This window comes from Eleutherodactylus coqui, chromosome 3 (genome assembly GCF_035609145.1).
Source record: "Eleutherodactylus coqui strain aEleCoq1 chromosome 3, aEleCoq1.hap1, whole genome shotgun sequence".
NCBI classification, from domain to species: Eukaryota; Metazoa; Chordata; class Amphibia; order Anura; family Eleutherodactylidae; genus Eleutherodactylus; species Eleutherodactylus coqui.
The window spans coordinates 30,721,564-30,747,065 of NC_089839.1; the positions used below are offsets into that span (position 1 = coordinate 30,721,564).

Consider the following 25,502-nt stretch of genomic DNA (forward strand, 5'->3'; position numbering starts at 1 on the left):
TTCAGGCGTGGTTTTAGTCTCATGTGAATGAGGCCTGGGCTAAAATTGTCCTTCCCCTTTAAGATGTCAGCAGCTATGCCCCCCCCCCCCCTCGCCGATGTCTGTCAGCTGTTTAAATGGGGGATGTGATTTAGGAGCGTGGTGATCTTGTCCCCGGTATAAATGTTCCGCTTCAGGAGATGGCAGTAATTATCTCTACAGAATTAGTCATTAATACGCGGACGCTTCTCTAACAGAGTTAATTTGGGCCCAATAACTGAAATAGAAAATGATCTGTGAAGGTCGGAAGGACGTCGTGTCCCTGCCGGAGAGGGTCACCTTGTACGGTCTGATACCTGGAGGGGGGGTCGGAGCTAAGTGATGCAAATATAGCTTCTGCTAGGAGACGGGTAGGACATAAATGTTCGGTTAAATCAAGTAACTTTTCAAATACTTTGTGTTACTGATCCTGATTTGTGTCTTGTCCTTTCCTCCAATCACATCCAAAGCTGCTGTCAGCTCCGGGTATAGCGCCTCACAGTAAGGTCTGCTGGTTTAGTATCTGGACAGTGCTGTAACGCATTATTAGAGTGATAGCATTTACACAAGTCACAGTGCGATGCAAAAATTATGGCATCCCTCACGGATCACTGCGACTGGGCGCACTGCATTATGGTCGTTTGTTGGAAATCCGTCATGTTAGATTCATGTATGCAAACTGTCTCTTTAATGCTGCCCATATGCTACTAGAGAACTATGTTCGGATAGTACTGATTGATTTCAGGTGGAAATTCTTACTAATGCAGCTCTGGATGTGATTGGAGTATCGGTCACAATGTAACTCCAGATCAGCACAGAATGATTAATACAAAGTATTAACTTTCAGTAGTTTGCAAAATATTCCGACTTGTATTTGACCTGTTTCACCCTATTTGGTCCCCGCAGCAGCCATGTGAACAGTTCTGTGTCCAAACACTGAGCGATGCAGCTCTTTCTCCCCTCTCATAGCTGGAACTCTCAGCACGATCTAAAGTACCAGTAAACAGCATTGAATGAGCTGGAAGTAAACTTCAGCCTCTGGCAGGCCCTCCTGTCATCCGGTTTCTGATCATCTTTCATAAAGATATTTACGCTATGCAGAAAAGCTATCCTTCTGATGGTGTGTGTTGAAATGTTATCAGTCTTCATCCCCATAGAACGGTCATGTGGAGATCCTGTACTGACTAGTTCTGTTTGTGTCTTTGCAGTTGACCTGCCTCTGTATTTCCCCCGGGATCAGCCTATGCTGACATTTCAGTCTGTCTACCACTTCACCAACAGCGGACAGCTGTATTCACAGGCCCAGAAGAACTATCCGTACAGCCCTCGCTGGGACGGCAACGAGATGGCAAAGAGAGCAAAGTAAGATCTGAATGCTACTGGCCCTTTAAATGCTTCTTACCAAGAATGTACCCAATGGGTTAAACATTAATGTGCTTTAAGCAGCATTTCTACAGTAAGGACCAGAGTCGTATTCTGTTCCTTCGTGTCTTACTTCTATCTGTTCCACATGACCGCTAGTTCAGCGCCTCATTGGGGCATCATCCAGCTTTCCTGAGCTCCCCAATCATCTGCATGTCTGCTATATGTATCTATGCAGTAGATTTGGAGAAACGTGCATTTAATTAGTAGAAACCAGACCCAGAAGTAGTCCTGCATATTTATGAGCTGCAGGCTAGCCACACCCACCCCACCCTTCAGCCAATGATTGGCTTCTCTCTCAATACACAGTAATAAGCAGAGAAGAATCGATCAGTGGGTGTAGGTAGCCTGCAGATCATGAATATCCAGGATTACTTGAAGTAGTCCTCGATGCGTGTGCTACTACTGATAAAATGCAAGTTTCTCCCAAACTACTGCACCGATACACACAACAGATCTATCTCTGTAATCGGCCTGACAGGTATTATATTGTGTTGCCATCAGAGAGGGGTGCAAAAAGATGGTGAGAGAATCTCTATAAGCTCCCGACAACCATCCGGTCTGAAAGGACCCAAATGGACCATTTAACACGGGACGATTATTGCTCAAAATTCGTTCAAACAATTAATTTGAGTGATAATCAGGCAGTATAAATTTTAAAAAAAATCGCTCACTATTCGCTCGCGAGTTCTTATCGCTCACTTTCGGTCAGCATAAAAACCATCACTGGATCGCAGATTTGTCGCTTAGGGTAAGGCTGGCTTCACATGAACGGATTCCTATGCCCCTGAGCTGTGGGTACCCGCCTCATCGGTTAGCAACAGCGTGGGAAATACAAATATTAAAAAAAGAATCTGTACTGCACATTACCGACGGCGAAACACGGCGGTCATCAGCAATACAGAAATCACAGCTATGTAAGGTCGCTGGCCAGCTACACCGCCGGAATCCGCAGTGGGATCCCACATGCAGAATTTGACCTGGTCGTGAGAAGTCGGCCTAAATGCTCCCCGCTCAGCGCTTCACGTAGAATGGGAAGCGCTGAGCGAGAAGCCCGTGATCCAGTGGTGAAGTCTTGTCAGTGTAAACGCTCTGCACGAGTGCTGACGACCTTAGCGGTGACACCAGCACTCGTGCTCATCCCGTGTAAAAGGGACATAAGAAGAGCTGAATTTATGAATACAATGTTGTGTCTGCAAAAGTTCATTGACAGCAAATGGTGGCTTATATGAAAGATAAGACCTTTAAGGAACAGTAATTCTAGGAATGAATGATAGAATGAACTGGAGATAATCTTGTGCTTACTCTGCAGCACTTTTTTCAGTGTTTCTGAAACAGAAGCCCCATTTACACGCAAAGATGATTCGTTCAAAAGATAGGATGACTGACAGTTTGAGCGATCGTTTTGCATAAGCTGCTAATGGGCACTAATGCCCATTAGTAGCTTATTGGCTGCATTTGCATGTAAATGAGCCTCCCTTTGCTGTATGCAGATAACAGCAAGTGGTCTGTTATCTGCATACAGCCCATTTGTTCTCCCGGGGGACTGCAGCTGAATACAATGTTATCAGCACTCCCGTGGAGAATCACAGCATGCGGTCCCTGCTATCAGCTCTCCAGCCAAACGATGGATTTTAAACTCAACTAAAAATCATCGTTCGGACGAAAAACAAATGATGGTAGCATTTATCTGCAATGATTATCACTCAAAATACATAGTTTGAGTGAATTTTAAGCAATAATCGTTGCATTTTAATGGGGCTTAACAGTCCTGTAGAAATCCTGCACAGAACAAAGAGGAGGTAATCTCCTGCTCATCTATTCCATTTATGGCTATTGCACAGCCGAGGAGGTGGACTTTGTAAAGGAGCATGACTTTGACTACAAATAGAGCAGACGGGAGAGGCTCCTGCTGCAGCCAGATATCTACAGGTCAGTGAGGAGGAGGGGACATGGCTGATCTCCTGGGACACAGAGATTTCTTTCTAGTTTTTTTCAGACTTAATTGTGATATAATATATAAAGTAGAAAGAGAGGAAAGTACCCAGGTGTGGGGAGGATATCAGGGGAGAAAGTGTCGGGGGAAGGAGGTCAGGGTAGGAGGTGCAGGAAAGAGAAGGTTAGGGGAGGAAATGGGAGGGGAGGAGGTCAGGGGAGGAATACGGGGGGGGGAGGTCAGGGGGAGGAAGTGCTGGGGAAGGTCGTCAGTGTTGGGGGAGGAGGTCAGGTGAAGAAGTGCGAGGAGGAGGTCAGGGGCAAGAAGTGCGAGGAGGAGGTCAGGGGCAAGAAGTGCGAGGAGGAGGTCAGGGGCAAGAAGTGCGAGGAGGAGGTCAGGGGCAAGAAGTGCGAGGAGGAGGTCAGGGGCAAGAAGTGCGAGGAGGAGGTCAGGGGCAAGAAGTGCGAGGAGGAGGTCAGGGGCAAGAAGTGCGAGGAGGAGGTCAGGGGCAAGAAGTGCGAGGAGGAGGTCAGGGGCAAGAAGTGCGAGGAGGAGGTCAGGGGCAAGAAGTGCGAGGAGGAGGTCAGGGGCAAGAAGTGCGAGGAGGAGGTCAGGGGCAAGAAGTGCGAGGAGGAGGTCAGGGGCAAGAAGTGCGAGGAGGAGGTCAGGGGCAAGAAGTGCGAGGAGGAGGTCAGGGGCAAGAAGTGCGAGGGGGAGGTCAGGGGCAAGAAGTGCGAGGGGGAGGTCAGGGGCAAGAAGTGCGAGGGGGAGGTCAGGGGCAAGAAGTGCGAGGGGGAGGTCAGGGGCAAGAAGTGCGAGGGGGAGGTCAGGGGCAAGAAGTGCGAGGGGGAGGTCAGGGGCAAGAAGTGCGAGGGGGAGGTCAGGGGCAAGAAGTGCGAGGGGGAGGTCAGGGGCAAGAAGTGCGAGGGGGAGGTCAGGGGCAAGAAGTGCGAGGGGGAGGTCAGGGGCAAGAAGTGCGAGGGGGAGGTCAGGGGCAAGAAGTGCGAGGGGGAGGTCAGGGGCAAGAAGTGCGAGGGGGAGGTCAGGGGCAAGAAGTGCGAGGGGGAGGTCAGGGGCAAGAAGTGCGAGGGGGAGGTCAGGGGCAAGAAGTGCGAGGGGGAGGTCAGGGGCAAGAAGTGCGAGGGGGAGGTCAGGGGCAAGAAGTGCGAGGGGGAGGTCAGGGGCAAGAAGTGCGAGGGGGAGGTCAGGGGCAAGAAGTGCGAGGGGGAGGTCAGGGGCAAGAAGTGCGAGGGGGAGGTCAGGGGCAAGAAGTGCGAGGGGGAGGTCAGGGGCAAGAAGTGCGAGGGGGAGGTCAGGGGCAAGAAGTGCGAGGGGGAGGTCAGGGGCAAGAAGTGCGAGGAGGAGGTCAGGGCAAGAAGTGCGAGGAGGAGGTCAGGGGAGGGGGTGCGAGAAGGAGGTCAGGGGAGGAGGAGCGAGGAAGAGGTCAGTGGGGAAGAGGTCAGTGGGGAGGAGGTCGGGGGGAGGAAGTGCTGGGGAAAGTCGTCAGGGGTGGATGTGAGGGGAGGAAGTGCAGGGAGAAGATTAGGGGAGAAAGTGTTGGGGGAGGAGGTGAGGGGAAAAAGTGCTAGGAGAAGGTCAGGGGAAGACGTGCGAGGAGGAGGTCAGGGGAAGACGTGCGAGGAGGAGGTCAGGGGAAGACGTGCGAGGAGGAGGTCAGGGGAAGACGTGCGAGGAGGAGGTCAGGGGAAGACGTGCGAGGAGGAGGTCAGGGGAAGACGTGCGAGGAGGAGGTCAGGGGAAGACGTGCGAGGAGGAGGTCAGGGGAAGACGTGCGAGGAGGAGGTCAGGGGAAGACGTGCGAGGAGGAGGTCAGGGGAAGACGTGCGGGGAGGAAGGGTGTGGAGGAGGAGATCGGTGGCGGAAGTGTCGGGGGACGGAGGTCAGGGAGAGAAGTGCCGGGCGACAGAGGCCGGTGGCGGAAGTGCCGGTCGACGGAGGCCGGTGGCGGAAGTGCCGGTCGACGGAGGCCGGTGGCGGAAGTGCCGGTCGACGGAGGCCGGTGGCGGAAGTGCCGGTCGACGGAGGCCGGTGGCGGAAGTGCCGGTCGACGGAGGCCGGTGGCGGAAGTGCCGGTCGACGGAGGCCGGTGGCGGAAGTGCCGGTCGACGGAGGCCGGTGGCGGAAGTGCCGGTCGACGGAGGCCGGTGGCGGAAGTGCCGGTCGACGGAGGCCGGTGGCGGAAGTGCCGGTCGACGGAGGCCGGTGGCGGAAGTGCCGGTCGACGGAGGCCGGTGGCGGAAGTGCCGGTCGACGGAGGCCGGTGGCGGAAGTGCCGGTCGACGGAGGCCGGTGGCGGAAGTGCCGGGCGACGGAGGCCGGTGGCGGAAGTGCCGGGCGACGGAGGCCGGTGGCGGAAGTGCCGGGCGACGGAGGCCGGTGGCGGAAGTGCCGGGCGACGGAGATCGGGGGAGGAGATCAGTGGAGGAAGTGTCGGGGAAAGGAGATCGGGGGAGGAGATCAGTGGAGGAAGTGTCGGGGAAAGGAGATCGGGGGAGGAGATCAGTGGAGGAAGTGTCGGGGAAAGGAGATCGGGGGAGGAGATCAGTGGAGGAAGTGTCGGGGAAAGGAGATCGGGGGAGGAGATCAGTGGAGGAAGTGTCGGGGAAAGGAGATCAAGGGAGGAAGTGTCGGGGAAAGGAGATCAAGGGAGGAAGTGTCGGGGGAAAGGAGATCAAGGGAGGAAGTGTCGGGGGAAAGGAGATCAAGGGAGGAAGTGTCGGGGGAAAGGAGATCAAGGGAGGAAGTGTCGGGGAAAGGAGATCAAGGGAGGAAGTGTCGGGGAAAGGAGATCAAGGGAGGAAGTGTCGGGGAAAGGAGATCAAGGGAGGAAGTGTCGGGGAAAGGAGATCAAGGGAGGAAGTGTCGGGGAAAGGAGATCAAGGGAGGAAGTGTCGGGGAAAGGAGATCAAGGGAGGAAGTGTCGGGGAAAGGAGATCAAGGGAGGAAGTATCGGGGGAAGGAGGTCAGGGGAGGAAGTGTCGGGGGAAGAAGTTTAGGGAAAACAATGCATATTATCCCTAAAAGAGGAATTGGCTGCAGAAAGCCACTGTGTTTTACAGTACCGTCAGAGTAGATGAGCTTTCAGGAAATGCCATCCACATGCTACTGGAAAATAAATCTGCCGCATAAATCGAACTGCGTTGCGGATTGTAATTCCTCAGCGTGTCAATGTATATTGCGGCTTTACTCTGCGGATTTCACCTCTTTAAATGAGGGTATAGAATGTGCAATGAATCCGTGCCAAAATCCGCATCCCATTTTCCGCTGCTGAACTGTGGCCCATGTGGACGTACCCCGAAGAATCCTATTTTGTAAGGTTTGTTTCTTTACTCTAAAGGTTAATCGCCCGTTCTGGTTAATGAGCCGTCCCTCGTGCGAGGAAGCATCTGTATGTAATTTCATGTACCAGGATTCTCTGCCAGCAAACAACATCCACACGGCCTGCGTCTACGGGTTAATCTGCTGACAGATGAAATAGTGCGGGGGTTAATGAGAGCAGACGGCTTCAGACATCACATGACACTAATCCAGAGCGGTCGGCAGGCGTGCGAGGGCCTGCACACACCCGGCATGGAAATGCCCGCCTGATTCCATGTTACAGTAATTATGCTGTAAAGGGCACCGAGTGCCAGCAGCTACAGTCTGACCCTTCGTACGTAACCCTTTCTGTGCCGGAGTCTGGAGAAAGCAGCGATCGCTCAGGTTTAGAATGTAGCAGGATCTCGGTGTTGGCTTCATAAATATCAAATGCTCAGCTGCCATCCGGTGCAGAAAGCCTATTCCTTCCCTAATATCCGAATGTCTTTCCAGAAGTTCAAGGCTTACGTTAATTAGGGTTCATTTACCCCCCGCCCCCTCCCACACACATACGCAATAGACAGTACATTAACCCTTTCCAATCCACTGTCTGATGTCTAAAGACATTTTGATTGAAGGCTGTACAGCTCCGATGTCGGGAGACGTCCAGCAGGGTATTCTTACTGTATATTACTGGCCGCTCTGTTGTCTGGGGCCTCTCCAGCGTGTCACATACCGCAGTACTGGCTCTAACCAGCAGATGGCACAATTGTATAATGGCAGAAAGAGAAAGCCCCCTAGGAAACCCTGAATCCAAAATTGGATTACAAAGGGTTAATTGGCTTGCAACAATATAGGGGCATAATCATTACATCCGTAGAACATCCATGAATACTATCTTCTGCGCATGCGCACGTGACCCACGCATGCTCAAATTCCTTGGCCTTTGTATGTTGCATCACGTCCCATACATTGGGGGAGAGGAATGTAAGAAGCGAACCACAGGACCACGGTACAGGACGTCATCAGAAGAGGAATCGCACACTGTGGTTGGCGTCACGTGACCTGCGACCGAAAATCGGGGGATATGTATAACTTTAGGACAGGAAGTAGATTGCGAATCCAGTTGTTTTTGCATCGTTAGACGAGACGTTCTGCAGCTCAGCGCTGGATTTGCAGATATTCTGGATTGTCAAATGCCGTGTTAAAATAAAAAAAAATATATTAAAAAAAAAAATGCGCCCCAAAGACTAAAATGACATGGAGGGGTTAATGCCCTTTCGTAGGCAGACAGCGTATTCCATGTAGGTTGACGGCTTCCACTCCAGCAGATGTGGAAATTTCAACATCCCCCCCCCCCCCCTCAAAAAAAAAAATTCCTCACAAGTTGCGTCTTATTTCTCGTGCCTGCAAACCGTATAATTATGCCGCACTCTGACAGCGCTATTTTAGAAACAGCACTCAGCAGCCTCTTAATGGGAGCACTGCGCACCGGGAGAATAGGATTATGCGATAATTATATCTTATTCATTGTCGCACTGATAGCCTTCACCCATAATCCTCCACTTTACATGACACTAATACCGGCTGTGTGTGCACTCTCGCCCCCGCTCCTCATTTTCTGCCTTTTCCAGTAAATACTGCACAAACCAAAGTTGCTAAGTGAGAAAATAGAGGAGTTTTCCTTTTTTTTTTTTCCCATCTTTTGTATAATATTTTGCTGTATTTTTCAGCAGCAGTAAGAGGATGCCGTAGTCCGTGCGCTATTTATTGGGAGGTAATTGTCAGGATCAGCCGCTGAGGATCTGCTGTGCCACACATCGGTTTGACTTTGGGCCAAATCTAGAAGTGACACCTGAGGAATTCAGGTCTTCACCCTTTTACCCCACCAGTTGGGATTTGGGCTTCGCTGCGCGGTTTCCAAGCCGTTACACTAAAATTAGTCCCAATTATGTGGCTGCTGATGCAACTACAAACTAAGGTGTAGTACCTGAGCATGTGAACGGAGGGGTTGTTAGAGGAGTCTGGGATCGAGGCAGGCTGTGTATACTTCAACGTGAGAGGTGCGGGGGATAGCGTATGCAGGGTAAGTTCAGTACGGTACAAACAGGCCAAGAATTGGGGCAGACAAGAGAATGGTTAGTAAAGCAAACCGAGGTCAGGAGTAGAGAGTGCAGAGTAGCCTGGGTAAAGCCAGAACCAGTAATCAAGAAATCGGCACAAACAAGAAGCACCCTCCACTCTGGACAAAGAGACTGGAGCATTTAGAAAGAGCATCTCTTACCCTGGAGGACCCATCCTGTCCTGTGTTACAGACAGCCCATTGATCTGAATGCTCACTGTGTAATACTTCCTTTCTCCTGTGGAGGTGCTGCAGGAAAGCTGAACACCTCCTGACAGTTTTTCCATAGATTACAGCTGATTACTGGGATGTCCTAGCACTTTGTGATCGGCTTATTGGTAAGGGAACCTTCTAACAAGATGGGACTGTGAAAGTGGAGAATCCCTTTAAGCATTGGAGCCAAGTCAGTCAGTAGTGTGACAGCTGGTGCTTCCCTGTCACGCCGGGATTTTAGGAAATTTACTTTATAAAGTGGAACTAATACGGAGTGTGCTCCCTTCAATGCTTTTCTTTGACATGAGTGCATGCTGCCATATAATGGATTCGTGTTGTATGATAGTACACAAGGAGAAGAATGTGCCATGTCCCATTCGACAGCTTGTTACAGAACCCTGAAACATGGATTGCAATTTTGTGTTGTGGCCCCTGTGAGAGAGAGAGTAAAACCCAATTGCAAAGTTGAAGAGTAGCAGAAATCCTCTTTTCGCGTCTCTCTAAGTCCCATTGGACGGCTGTTATGACTGAAGTACGGGAAGAATACTGGAAGTGATCTTCTCCTGCTACGATAGAGACCGATCATCCAGGAAGCCCTCCACTGTCGTCTGCAGGAGAATCGGGTACCGATCCGCATAGAGAGTCCCTGAAACAAACACGGATCCAAGGAGGCGATCGCGCCAAACTCTAACCGACACGTTCACACTGAGATTAGCATTGTTTTCTGACTGGGTCGTTCTCTTACTAGTATTTACATTGCGTCTGCACTGAATTGGCGCTTCGCCGTTTACTCACACGGTCCCGCAATTAACCCTTTCCAATCCACTGTCTGACGTCTAGAGACATTCTGATTGAAGGCTGTATAGCTCCGATGTCGAAATACGTCTGGCAGGGTATTCTTACTGTATATTACTGGCCGCTCTGTTGCCAGGGGCCTCTCCAGCATGCCCCATATTGCAGTACTGGCTCAAGCCAGCAGATGGTGCTGTTGTATAATGGCAGAAAGAGAAAACCCCCTAGGAAACCCTGAATCCAAAATTGGATTGCAAAGGGTTAAAGCATCAGCCCAATGGCTCCATGCATGTATGGTAGCAGACGGAGGCCGCTTCCAGTACACTGTCCTTACTTCAGCCATAGCAGCGGTCCCACGCCATTTAGAGAGACGTGGATTTCTGCTTCTCACATGCTGCTCTTCAACTTGGGCTTTACTCTCTATCCCTTACAGGGGCCAAGAAAATTTGAAATCCGTGATCCGCGCCCCAGGGATCCGTGTACCATACCATCATGTAGCGCATCCATGCCTTCCTATGCATGTACACTATTATTTTAATATAGCACACCAGTACCGGACCCGTCTCTACGAATACACCCTGTATTAAAAGGTACGAATTTAGCAGAAACCATCTCTAGCTAATAAGTGTGGCCCATTGTCTCCTAGAAGCACCGCTACCATGGGTGAACAGAGGCCCACGGAGTGCCTACATGCCTATGACACGGCCACAGTAACCCAGCCTGCCATCATATAAATAAATCTTGTTATTTGTATAGCGCCAACTCATTCCGCAGCGCTTTCAGGAAATTCATTTATTACCCCCCACCAACCTGGGTACTCATTTTACCAACCTCAGAAGGATGGAAGGCTGAGTCTACCTTGAGCCGGCTACCTGAACCACACGGGGATTGAACCCGCAACCTTCAGGTTGTGAGTGTGAAATTAGGACTGCATTCTGCTGCCTTAGACCTTAAAATATAGAAGAATAAAAACAAAACAGGTCAAAACCCGAGGATTGGGCTGCAAAATGTGAAAGATGCAGCTGAAACCCATAGCGAGACTACAACTCCCAGCGTGAGCGGCTGCTGCGAGGCCATGTTGGGAGTTGTAGTTTCACTACAAGCTTGGGATCGCCGCCTCGTTTTGTATGTTTTCCTCTTTGTTATTTCTTGCGCTCTTGCTCTGACTTGTCCTAAGACCAGGAAAGAAAACTTGTTCGTGATTACACCTAACACCCAAAACAACCTGTTCTTGGCTGCCTGACAGGAGGGTTCGCCCCATCGCGGACGCCTTGTTTATCACAACTGGTTTTATGGCTGTTTGTTTGTGTTCAGCTCCCAAGCAGTAACCTTTAGACTCTGCGCGGCTCGCCCTACGCTCCATTCACCTTAAGGCCACCGGATTACCCAGAACTTTTTAATCGCTTCATAGGAACAATAGAAATCCTGGAGGTAGAAGGCTCAGAACCGGGGAAATCGGCTCAGGATCGGGGAAGTCAGCTCAGGACCGGGGAAATCGGCTCAGGACTGGGGAAACCCTCTGAAGTCAATCCTGGAGTTTAAATGTCAATAAATCTTGTAAAGCTCAACCAATTCAGGACCAACAACCGTAAATTTCCGACAGGCAGCCCTGGACTTCACGTATTTTGGGGACTTTTGGGTATTCTACAAAAGCTTTCAACAATATCACACTAGTGTCATGCAGGGTATTCTGCCCCATAACGATCCAAACCGTGATTAAAGTAAGGCCACCAATGAACTTCTTAAGGTTGTACACCCAGAGTAGAATGTGGAGGATTTGCTCCTGAGATTGAGGTCCCTGGGAATGACTCCCACGCTTGCTTCTTGTCCTTGTGAACAATTTTCTTCCTTGGTTCCTATCCCTGTGGACAATTTTCTCCCAAACTTCCTGCTCCCAATGATTATTTCCTCCCGAGCTTCCCTTCTCTGGGGACAATTTCCTCCTGAGCTTCCAGTGCCCGGGGACGATTTTCTTCCAAACTTCATGCTCCCATGGATCATTTCCTCCCAAGCTACCCGTGTCTGGGGACGATTTTCTCCTGAGCTTCCTGTTTCAAGCAGATAAATCCTTTCTAAGCTTCTCATCCCCAGGGACGATTTCCTCCTGAGCTAGCCATACCCAGGGACATTTTTATCTGGAGCTTCCTGCTCCCGTGGACGAACCCTCTCAAGCTTCCTGTCCCCAGGGACTTCCTCCTGAGCTTCCTGTTCCAAAAAAACGATTTCCTTCTGAGCTTCCTGTTCTCATGGATGAAGCTCTCCCAAGCTTTTCAACCTCGGGGACGATTTTCTCCCTTGTTTCCCAGGTACCATTTCCTCTCTTGCTTCCTGTTCCTCGGGACCATTTCCTTCCTTGCTTCCCATCCCTGTGGACAAAGCTCTACTAAGCTTCCCATTTTCAAGGGGCCATTTCCTCCCTTGCTTTCCCTTCCCAGGGACCATTTCTTCTCTTGCTTCCTGGGGACCATTTCCTCCCCTATTTCCCATCCCCGAGGGCTATTTCCTCCAAAGCTTCCCATCTGCCTTCAAGATTTATGAAGGGCAAGAAAGAGAAGTTAACCCTCCAGGATGCCCCCTTCCTCCACCAGTCTCTGCCACTGACCCCCTACATCCTGACACCTTTTAATGCCCTACTTCTGATATTTGCATACTATGATCCCCTATAATGTGGGATTGCGCACAAACATCAAATTGGAAAGTTTTGGGTGAAGCGCATGAAAACAGAGGAGTCCTGAGGTTATAAAATGTGTACGTATTGAGCACAGCATATTCTGCCACCATTGTCCGTGGGATGTGTCTGGTATTGCAGTTCAGTTCCCATTCACTTCAATAGAACTAAGGTGCAATACCAAACACAACCTATGCACAGAGGTGGTGCTGTTTTGGAAGATAGCAGCCATATTTTTCTACTCCTGGACAACCCCTTTAAATCCCCATTGTACCCTACATATCTATGAAGACACTTTTCACTAACATTGCATTGATCTTGAGTTTCTGCATATCTTTTACTCCAATCACTCCTAAAGCTGCAAACACGAGCTGTCAGCTCTTAGGCTGCTGGATCTTGCATTTCTCTCCTGCCCCCTCCTGCATGGTCAGAGATGTAGTGCGTTTCATATCCAGGCAGAAGTCTAATATTGAGAATACACTTCTCGTAATGCATTACAACACAGTATAGCGGATGGATTCCAAGTGGCAGGTGGCAGAATTATGAATGCAGCTCTGGGTGTGACTACAGAGGAACGCATGATTTATAATCTGTGTGCGAAAAACAAAGGACGTTACTCGCAGTTATTTGCTCGTAGCTGGTCCGTGTTCATCGCCCTTCTCGGGCAGCTACATTTGCCTTCATTTGTATTTTTTTTTACTTTTTTTTTTCTTTTCTGGTAATTAAATATTGCACAAAACCAAGTTTGTGATCGCTGCGTGTCATCTATATATAAACTTCATAAACTCCAAACTAATTATGTATCTAGGTTACATTACAAAACAGTGCTTGTCAGCAAACCTATAATCTATGTCAGAGAACAAGTTTATCTGTTCTTGGTCCGACCCAGACTGGAGCCGGCGTCATGATAGGTAAATCAGTGTTTGGATGGAGTCGCAGCAAAAAGGTATCTTTATAGTCCTAACCTGAGACAGGCAGGCACACCATATCAGGAGTAGTACAGATTATAGCTGGTTGACGGCTCTGACCTGACCCCTCCTCATACATTCACACTTGCCTGAGTACTCTTGTTTTTTGAATGGTAAGAGGGGAATAAGTTACTGCCATACCCTGTTGTCCCAGAGCAGACCCCGCTGTCCCTCAGCAGACCCCGCTGTCCCAGAGCAGACCCCGCTGTCCCTCAGCAGACCTCGCTGTCCCAGAGCAGACCCCACTGTCCCTCAGCAGCCCCCGCTGTCCCTGAGCTTACGCGGTTCTCCCGATCTGTGGTTAAGACCAACTATCGCCGGACCACTGCAGCCAATCAGAGGCCACAGCGATCACATGCCTTTTCCCCTGGCATCATGGCTCCCAGCATCTGAGTGCTGATGCCACGAGAACGGCACATGACTGCTGTAGCCTGATTGGCTTAAGCAGTTAGGTGGTAGCCCTTCATAAGCCAAGACTAGGAGGACCACAAGGGCTGCAGCACTGAACTGACAGGGGAACAAGCAGAAGAATGTGTCTGCTTTTATCATTTTAACACACTTGGTGCCATTTTAAAAAAAAATTCTCTGCACAAGGGAAACCCCTTTAAATCCGATGAGTATGGTCAACTTATGCTAAAAATACACCATATTGGAGATAGAAAAGTACCATGTAGATACCATTACTTAGATGGTCCATGCCATGAAAAAGTCCCAACAGAGAAAAACCATAACAAGATAAAAAGTACCATGAAAATACTCTGACGTAAATAACCTGTCATGGCCGATGGCGTTTCTTTCTTCTTCTTGCTGGCGGTCATGACCATCGCCATGCCACATGCGGCAGATGGTGCGTCTTTCCTCCTGGCTGTCAGTGCTGCCTGAAGGGTGGGCTCTCGGCCTGTCCCTAGCTTTCCTGTCCCTAGCCAATCTAGAGAGGTTCCAATTTATTTAAGACACCTACCTACTGTGCACAGGTGCTAGTCTGTTATCTGTATGACTTTCTGGTTTGGATCCATGCCTTTCGCATTCAGCTTGACCTGATATCTTTGCTTCTTACCTGCTCTAAGCTTCGGCCTATTTCTCGACTACACAAGAAATTCACCTGTTTTGACCTCGGTTCTGATCCTCGACTATGTCTCGGTCTACACCCACCAGTAGCATGCCTGACTGAGTTATGTCAACTGACTCTTAACCAAGACTATTTCTGGGGTAGCTGTCTGGGGTTTTCCGCAGCGAAGACCAGATCCCGATTGGTGGGGTTAAAAGGTGAAAACCCGCCCTCATATCTAGCCCTCTATGACAGAAGTATTCCAGGGACAGAACTTACCAAGCGGAGACCATATCAATTATTCTTCCATGTAAATAATGTATAACGACATGATGTGATTGGTAGATACATTCTGCAGTCCGGCTGCTCAGTATTTGAAGCACAACGTGTGAATACATGCAAATAAAGGGCTGTTCAAATAATCGTTGTTTGTAAACGATCCAATATACAAACTAATTACAGCTGTACGTGCGCAAAATATAAAAGTGTCATTGTGTCACTGTGAGCAGTAAAGAAGGTGAAAGAGGTTATAGGGAAATCGAGTCTGAGATAGAAAGCAGGAAAGCCGCCTTTCGGCACGCACATTTCTTCCACTGTCTTTCCAATGCAAATTATTTCTGGCTGCATCAGGAAGGAGCTTAGCTTTTCCTTTACTGTAATGTTCGGTGAGGTAAAACTAACCTGGTGACCTTATCTGCCACGATGCATCATCCACTTCCACCTTCACAAAACTGACACAGCAGATCTGCTACTTGGCATAGTGCAGGAATCATTCCTGGATAACTACAATAATACTGCCTCCTATGTACAAGAATATAACTACTATAATACTGCTCCTATGTACAAGAATATAACTACTATAATACTGCCCCCTATGTACAAGAATGTAACTACAATAATACTGCCTCCTATGTACAAGAATATAACTACTATAATACTGCGCCCTCTGTACAAGAATATAACTACTATAATACTGCTCCTATGTACAAGAATATAACTACTATAATACTGCTTCCTATGTACAAGAATATAACTACTATAATACTGCCTCCTATGTACAAGACTATAACTACTATAATACTGCCCCCTATGTACAAGAATATAACTACTATAATACTGCCCCCTATGTACAAGAATATAACTACTATAATACTGCCCCCTATGTACAAGAATATAACTACTATAATACTGCGCCCTCTGTACAAGAATATAACTACTATAATACTGCTTCCTATGTACAAGAATATAACTACTATAATACTGCCCCCTATGTACAAGAATATAACTACTATAATACTGCTCCCTATGTACAAGAATATAACTACTATAATACTGACCCTATGTACAAGAATATAACTACTATAATACTGCCCCTATGTACAAGAATATAACTACTATAATACTGCCCCTATGTACAAGAATATAACTACTATAATACTGCCCCTATGTACAAGAATATAACTACTATAATACTGCCTCCTATGTACAAGAATATAACTACTATAATACTGCCCCTATGTACAAGAATATAACTACTATAATACTGCCTCCTATGTACAAGAATATAACTACTATAATACTGCTCCCTATGTACAAGAATATAACTACTATAATACTGCCCCCTATGTACAAGAATATAACTACTATAATACGGCCCCCTATGTACAAAAATATAACTACTATAATACTGCCCCCTATGTACAAGAATATAACTACTATAATACTGTCCCCTATGTACAAGAATATAACTACTGTAATACTGCCCCTATGTACAAGAATATAACTACTATAATACTGCCTCCTATGTACAAGAATATAACTACTATAATACTGCCCCCTATGTACAAGAATATAACTACTATAATACTGCCCCCTATGTACAAGAATATAACTACTATAATACTGCCTCCTATGTACAAGAATATAACTACTATAATACTGCCGCTAAGATTACCCAGGCTTCAGTCTCTAAAATACCCAGATATTATCTACGGAGTACCATCAAATGTAAATGGCATCAACCAAGAGACCATGTATATAATTATTACCATCATCAAATATTACCATTGGCACACCAGAACAAGAGTGTCGATCCATAATGAGTCATTTGATCACATGTCAGCAGTGAACCTTATTCTGTCCGAATTGACTTGGGTAAAAAACTTAGAAGTTTACAAAAACGCTAAAAACTCTGAATTGTGGCGAAATATACATATTTATTAATGTGGGGATAGTTGTATGTAGGCAACCTTGTGTTATGTTTGGAAACTACATTTAATTTATTCTTTCTCTATCCCCTTAACAGCAATGGACTCTAACTAAGTTAAAGTTGTTTAAAGTGTTTTTTTTTTTTTGTTCCGTTTCGTTTACTTTTTTTATAGGCATGTATATTGTTACATAATTCTTTGTGTTAATATTTCTGGAAGAAATGTATTGTTTATTTCTTGTATGTTTTTTACCAATAAAAATTGCCTCCTATGTACAAGAATGTAACTACAATAATACTGCCTCCTATGTAAAAGAATATAACTACTATAATACTGCGCCCTCTGTACAAGAATATAACTACTATAATACTGCCTCCTATGTACAAGAATATAACTACTATAATACTGCGCCCTCTGTACAAGAATATAACTACTATAATACTGCCTCCTATGTACAAGAATATAACTACTATAATACTGCCCCCTATGTACAAGAATATAACGACTATAATACTGCCCTTATGTACAAGAATATAACTACTATAATACTGCTCCCTATGTACAAGAATATAACAACTATAATACTGCCCCCTATGTACAAGAATATAACTACTATAATACTGCCTCCTATGTACAAGAATATAACTACTATAATACTGCTCCTATGTACAAGAATATAACTACAATAATACTGCCTCCTATGTACAAGAATGTAACTACAATAATACTGCCTCCTATGTACAAGAATATAACTACTATAATACTGCGCCCTCTGTACAAGAATATAACTACTATAATACTGCCTCCTATGTACAAGAATATAACCACTATAATACTGCCCCCTATGTACAAGAATATACCTGCTATAACTACTATAATACTGCGCCCTCTGTACAAGAATATAACTATTATAATACTGCACCCTCTGTACAAGAATATAACTACTATAATACTGCCTCCTATGTACAAGAATATAACTACTATAATACTGCTCCCTATGTACAAGAATATAACTACTAAAATATTGCCCCCTATGTATAAGAATATAACTACTATAATACTGCTCTCTATGTACAAGAATATAACTACTATAATATTGTCCCCTATGTACAAGAATATAACTACTATAATACTGTCCCCTATGTACAAAAATATAACTACTATAATACTGCCCCTATGTACAAGAATATAACTACTATAATACTGCCCCCTATGTACAAGAATGTAACTACAATAATACTGCCTCCTATGTACAAGAATATAACTACTATAATACTGCGCCCTCTGTACAAGAATATAACTACTATAATACTGCCTCCTATGTACAAGAATATAACTACTATAATACTGCCCCCTATGTACAAGAATATAACTACTATAATACTGCCTCCTATGTACAAGAATGTAACTACAATAATACTGCCTCCTATGTACAAGAATATAACTACTATAATACTGCGCCCTCTGTACAAGAATATAACTACTATAATACTGCCTCCTATGTACAAGAATATAACTACTATAATACTGCTCCCTATGTACAAGAATATAACTACTATAATACTGCCCCCTATGTACAAGAATATAACTACTATAATACTGCCCCCTATGTACAAGAATATAAATACTATAATACTGCCCCCCATGTACAAGAATATAACTACTATAATATTGTCCCCTATGTACAAGAATATAACTACTATAATACTGTCCCCTATGTACAAAAATATAACTACTATAATACTGCCCCTATGTACAAGAATATAACTACTATAATACTGCCCCCTATGTACAAGAATGTAACTACAATAATACTGCCTCCTATGTACAAGAATATAACTACTATAATACTGCGCCCTCTGTACAAGAATATAACTACTATAATACTGCCTCCTATGTACAAGAATATAACTACTATAATACTGCCCCCTATGTACAAGAATATAACTACTATAATACTGCCTCCTATGTACAAGAATGTAACTACAATAATACTGCCTCCTATGTACAAGAATATAACTACTATAATACTGCGCCCTCTGTACAAGAATATAACTACTATAATACTGCCTCCTATGTACAAGAATATAACTACTATAATACTGCTCCCTATGTACAAGAATATAACTACTATAATACTGCCCCCTATGTACAAGAATATAACTACTATAATACTGCCTCCTATGTACTAGAATATAACTACTATAATACTGCTCCTATATACAAGAATATAACTACTATAATACTGCGCCCTCTGTACAAGAATATAACTACTATAATACTGCCTCCTATGTACAAGAATATAACTACTATAATACTGCTCCCTATGTACAAGAATATAACTACTATAATACTGCTCCCTATGTCCAAGAATATAACTACTATAATACTGCCCCCTATGTACAAGAATATAGCTACTATAATACTGCATCCTATGTACAAGAATATAACTACTGTAATACTGCCTCCTATGTACAAGAATATAACTACTATAATACTGCGCCCTCTGTACAAGAATATAACTACTATAATACTGCCCCCTATGTACAAGAATATACCTGCTATAATACTGTCCCCTATGTACAAGAATATAAGTACTATAATACTGTCCCCTATGTACAAGAATATAACTACTATAATACTGCCCCCTATGTACAAGAATATAACTACTATAATACTGCCCCCTATGTACAAGAATATAACTACTATAATACTGCCCCCTATGTACAAGAATATAACTGCTATAATACTGCCCCCTATGTACAAGAATATAACTACTATAATACTGCCTCCTATGTACAAGAATATAACTGCTATAATACTGCCCCCTATGTACAAGAATATAACTACTATGATACTGCCCCATGTACAAGAATATAACTACTATAATACTGCCCCCTATGTACAAGAATATAACTACTATAATACTGCCCCCTATGTACAAGAATATAACTACTATAATACTGCCCCCTATGTACAAGAATATAACTACTATAACACTGCCCCCTATGTACAAGAATATAACTACTATAATACTGCCTCTTATGTACAAGAATATAACTACTATAATACTGCCTCTTATGTACAAGAATATAACTACTATAATACTGCCTCTTATGTACAAGAATATAACTACTATAATACTGCTCCCTATGTACAAGAATATAACAACTATAATACTGCCCCCTATGTACAAGAATATAACTACTATAATACTGCCTCCTATGTACAAGAATATAACTACTATAATACTGCTCCTATGTACAAGAATATAACTACAATAATACTGCCTCCTATGTACAAGAATGTAACTACAATAATACTGCCTCCTATGTACAAGAATATAACTACTATAATACTGCCTCCTATGTACAAGAATATAACTAGTATAATACTGCCCCCTATGTACAAGAATATACCTGCTATAACTACTATAATACTGCGCCCTCTGTACAAGAATATAACTACTATAATACTGCTCCCTATGTACAAGAATATAACTACTATAATACTGCACCCTCTGTACAAGAATATAACTATTATAATACTGCACCCTCTGTACAAGAATATAACTACTATAATACTGCACCCTCTGTACAAGAATATAACTACTATAATACTGCCTCCTATGTACAAGAATATAACTACTATAATACTGCTCCCTATGTACAAGAATATAACTACTAAAATATTGCCCCCTATGTATAAGAATATAACTACTATAATACTGCTCTCTATGTACAAGAATATAAATACTATAATACTGCCCCCCATGTACAAGAATATAACTACTATAATATTGTCCCCTATGTACAAGAATATAACTACTATAATACTGTCCCCTATGTACAAAAATATAACTACTATAATACTGCCCCTATGTACAAGAATATAACTACTATAATACTGCCCCCTATGTACAAGAATGTAACTACAATAATACTGCCTCCTATGTACAAGAATATAACTACTATAATACTGCGCCCTCTGTACAAGAATATAACTACTATAATACTGCCTCCTATGTACAAGAATATAACTACTATAATACTGCCCCCTATGTACAAGAATATAACTACTATAATACTGCCTCCTATGTACAAGAATGTAACTACAATAATACTGCCTCCTATGTACAAGAATATAACTAGTATAATACTGCGCCCTCTGTACAAGAATATAACTACTATAATACTGCCTCCTATGTACAAGAATATAACTACTATAATACTGCTCCCTATGTACAAGAATATAACTACTATAATACTGCCCCCTATGTACAAGAATATAACTACTATAATACTGCCTCCTATGTACTAGAATATAACTACTATAATACTGCTCCTATGTACAAGAATATAACTACTATAATACTGCTCCCTATGTACAAGAATATAACTACTATAATACTGCTCCCTATGTCCAAGAATATAACTACTATAATACTGCCCCCTATGTACAAGAATATAGCTACTATAATACTGCATCCTATGTACAAGAATATAACTACTGTAATACTGCCTCCTATGTACAAGAATATAACTACTATAATACTGCCTCCTATGTACAAGAATATAACTACTATAATACTGCCCCCTATGTACAAGAATATAACTACTATAATACTGCCTCCTATGTACTAGAATATAACTACTATAATACTGCTCCTATGTACAAGAATATAACTACTATAATACTGCTCCCTATGTACAAGAATATAACTACTATAATACTGCTCCCTATGTCCAAGAATATAACTACTATAATACTGCCCCCTATGTACAAGAATATAGCTACTATAATACTGCATCCTATGTACAAGAATATAACTACTGTAATACTGCCTCCTATGTACAAGAATATAACTACTATAATACTGTCCCCTATGTACAAGAATATAACTACTATAATACTGTCCCCTATGTACAAGAATATAACTACTATAATACTGCTCCCTATGTCCAAGAATATAACTACTATAATACTGCCCCCTATGTACAAGAATATAGCTACTATAATACTGCATCCTATGTACAAGAATATAACTACTATAATACTGCTCCCTATGTCCAAGAATATAACTACTATAATACTGCCCCCTATGTACAAGAATATAGCTACTATAATACTGCATCCTATGTACAAGAATATAACTACTATAATACTGCTCCCTATGTCCAAGAATATAACTACTATAATACTGCCCCCTATGTACAAGAATATAGCTACTATAATACTGCATCCTATGTACAAGAATATAACTACTGTAATACTGCCTCCTATGTACAAGAATATAACTACTATAATACTGCCACCTATGTACAAGAATATAACTACTGTAATACTGCCCCCTATGTACAAGAATATAACTACTATAATACTGCCCCCTATGTACAAGAATATAACTACTATAATACTGTCCCCTATGTACAAGAATATAACTACTGTAATACTGCCCCTATGTACAAGAATATAACTACTGTAATACTGCCCCCTATGTACAAGAATATAACTGCTATAATACTGCCCCCTATGTACAAGAATATACCTGCTATAATACTGTCCCCTATGTACAAGAATATAACTACTATAACACTGCACCCTATGTACAAGAATATAACTACTATAACACTGCACCCTATGTACAAGAATATTACTACTATAATACTGCCCCCTATGTACAAGAATATAACTACTATAATACTGCCCCTATGTACAAGAATATAACTACTATAATACTGCGCCCTCTGTACAAGAATATAACTACTATAATACTGCCCCCTATGTACAAGAATATAACTACTATAATACTGCCCCTATGTACAAGAATATAACTACTATAATACTGTCCCCTATGTACAAGAATACAACTACTATAATACTGCCCCCTATGTACAAGAATATAACTACTATAATACTGCCCCCTATGTACAAGAATACAACTACTATAATACTGCCCCCTATGTACAAGAATACAACTACTATAATACTGCCCCCTATGTACAAGAATATACCTACTATAATACTGCCCCCTATCTACAAGAATATACCTACTATAATACTGCCCCCTATGTACAAGAATATACCTACTATAATACTGCCCCTATGTACAAGAATATAACTACTGTAATACTGATCCTATGTACAAGAATATACCTACTATAATACTGCCCCCTATGTACAAGAATATACCTACTATAATACTGCCCCCTATGTACAAGAATATACCTACTATAATACTGCCCCTATGTACAAGAATATACCTACTATAATACTGCTTGCCTTGTATAAGAATGTATTTGTGTGTCTTGAAGATGCCGTCCTGTCACTGTTACAAGGTGCGGTATAGACCGTGTTCAGTGTGTTGGAGTTTTCCTCCTGACGGTGAGCACTGAGTAGCGCTTCGCTCAGGCGGCTCCTTATTTCCTGTGCTTCAGAGATTAGTAGTATTTACTGCTCCTTATCCTGTTATTGACAGTGGGAATGCTGTGGGTTCTCGTTGATGGAGTGTTCTGTCCTCACCAGATCCCCTGTGGCCCCCTTTGCATGAGTGTGTGCGCCTGAATGCTGAGGATTTGCAGAATGAACAATACTGTTTTTTTTTGCGCACACATCGGCGTATTTTACTACGCTCCTTGTTCATGTGCGCTCAGCAAAAAATACCCACCAATTGAGATGGCTCATTAGTCTGATGAGTTCCAGATGTGTTCTTTACTCCTCGGCAATTACGCCGTGTTTCACGCATCTCCCAGTGTATTTTGCACATTTTTGCGTATCCCCATTGACTTCTGTGGAGACTTTGTATGCGCCAATGCACAGGAAAATAGAGCATGCTGCCTTAGGTGTGCCTGCTGTATGGGATTATGACGTAGATTTGGGCCGCACTCAGGTGACAGAGTTTACCCTTTTCATCTGATCGTTTGTTCTCCTGGCCATAAACAGGGCATCTATCAGTGGACAAATAAGGAAATACTAAAGGTAAATGTCGGGGAAGGAAGGATCGGGCATGTTGTATTTTAACTGCCCAATCCTATGTTACCGCAGGAGATAAGCCAACACCAGAGGAATGCAGTTTACGGCACTTTACCCATTAAGCACATGCTCACTCGGGGAGGCGCCCATGTGTATGCGTGAGTCAGGAGGAATTTCCATCATCTCCCCTGTATATGTGGGAGACGAGGGAAGTACGTGTCAGCTTAGGCACCCATATGTATGTAAGTTGGGAGAAACCCGTATTGGCTTGGCACCCATATGTATGTGAGTTGGGAGGAACCGCTATTGGCTAGGCACCCATGTTTGGGGGAGTCCGGAGGAACCGGTATTGGCTAGGCACCCATGTTTGGGGGAGTCCGGAGGAACCGGTATTGGCTAGGCACCCATGTGTGGGGGAGCCGGAGGAACCTGTGTTGGCTAAGCACCCATGTGTGGGGGAGTCAGGAGGAATAGGTGTCGACCGGGTGTGCATCTCTATGTGGGTACTCATGAAGAATAAGTGATGGCCAGGTGCCCGTGTATATGTGGAAGTTGGAAGGAATAGGTGTCGACTAAGTGCCCATGCATGGGGGCATCAGGTCAAGTAGATGTCAGCTGGGCGCTTGTGTATATGTTTGAGTCAGGAGCAATGGTTGTCAGCGAAGTGCTCAAGTATGTGGTAGTCGGGAGGAATAAGGGTCAGCTAGACACCCGTGTGGGGAGTCAGGAAAAATGGATGACAGACGCAGAAGTTTTTGGTTTAACTACTCCAAAAACTAGTGGAGTTTCAGCCCCCGATGACATCACTGACTATTCACAATGTGAGTCAACCTCATTGGCTGTTGATGGGAATGCCGCCATGATTTCTAGTGTCTCATCTCTTCCTTGTCCAAGTCTGGATCTTAATATCAACTGGAGCTGATGACCTTCAGGGAGGGCACTTATTCGCCATCTTAAATGTAGTGCGGGTTCCTCCCATGGTGAAATAAACAACTAAGGAGGGGGGGGGGGGGAGTTCATAGTTTAGTATTGAACCCCCTTCCACCTATTCACAGCATTGGGGTGAATTGTTGATCTCTAGTCTCGGAGATGTACGATGTGACAACCCTACTATGAAGTGTCATGGTCTGGGCAGTGAATAGGGATTTAGAGACGATTACCCAAAAGTCACCTCTACTGATGTATGGATACAGTTCCTGTAAGCATAGATGGGCCTGCTGGGCCTCTTCACCCTCCTAGTACTCCATTGACTGTGGCAGAGATGATGAGGTCACTGGACCGTGCCCAGGGCACTCTCCACCCATAGTCTACGCCCCTGCTATTCTCTTCTCATTGGTAACCCTCCATTTGCTTCTTTTCAGGTCTTATTTCAGAAGTTTCGTGCCTCAGTTCCAAGAAGCTGCATTTGCCAACGGGAAGCTGTAACCAATGGGGTGACCAGTGCCAACCCTGCCATCCAACAGAACCCAGAGGCCTCCAATAAAAACTCTGAACTTTTTGTAAAAAAAATAAATAAATAAAAAAGGTAAAATAAGTAAACCCCTCCTCCCTTGATGACTCCGCCTCCTGTGATGACTCCTCCTCACCTTTTTTTTAATTTTTTTGTCTTCCTGCTGTATATTCCTCCCCATGCCCCCCTACCATCACCACTGTACCCAGGACATTACCCACTGTGTTCATTGTACATGATAACTCGTGCTTTTAGCACTCAGTAGTGCAAAAGTGTGAATCTCGTCTCCAAGATTGTATTTCCATCTTCAAGGTCAAAATAGAAAAGAATTACCCAAGGTAGGGGAGAGAAGCCCAGAGATCTTCGCC

General features: G+C 44.3%; 1 protein-coding gene across 2 annotated transcripts in view; it reads left to right on the forward strand.

Moving 5' to 3' along the window:
- Positions 1–25,223, forward strand: part of BABAM2 (BRISC and BRCA1 A complex member 2) — a 133,034-nt gene extending 107,811 nt beyond the window's left edge. For both annotated transcript variants that reach the window (XM_066595415.1, XM_066595414.1), the window contains 2 exons: positions 1,227–1,380; positions 25,046–25,223. In XM_066595415.1, the coding sequence (XP_066451512.1) occupies positions 1,227–1,380; positions 25,046–25,109 (218 nt within the window). In that variant the 3' untranslated portion in view covers positions 25,110–25,223. The remainder of the gene's footprint in view (positions 1–1,226; positions 1,381–25,045) is intronic.
- The last annotated feature ends 279 nt before the right edge of the window (positions 25,224–25,502 follow it).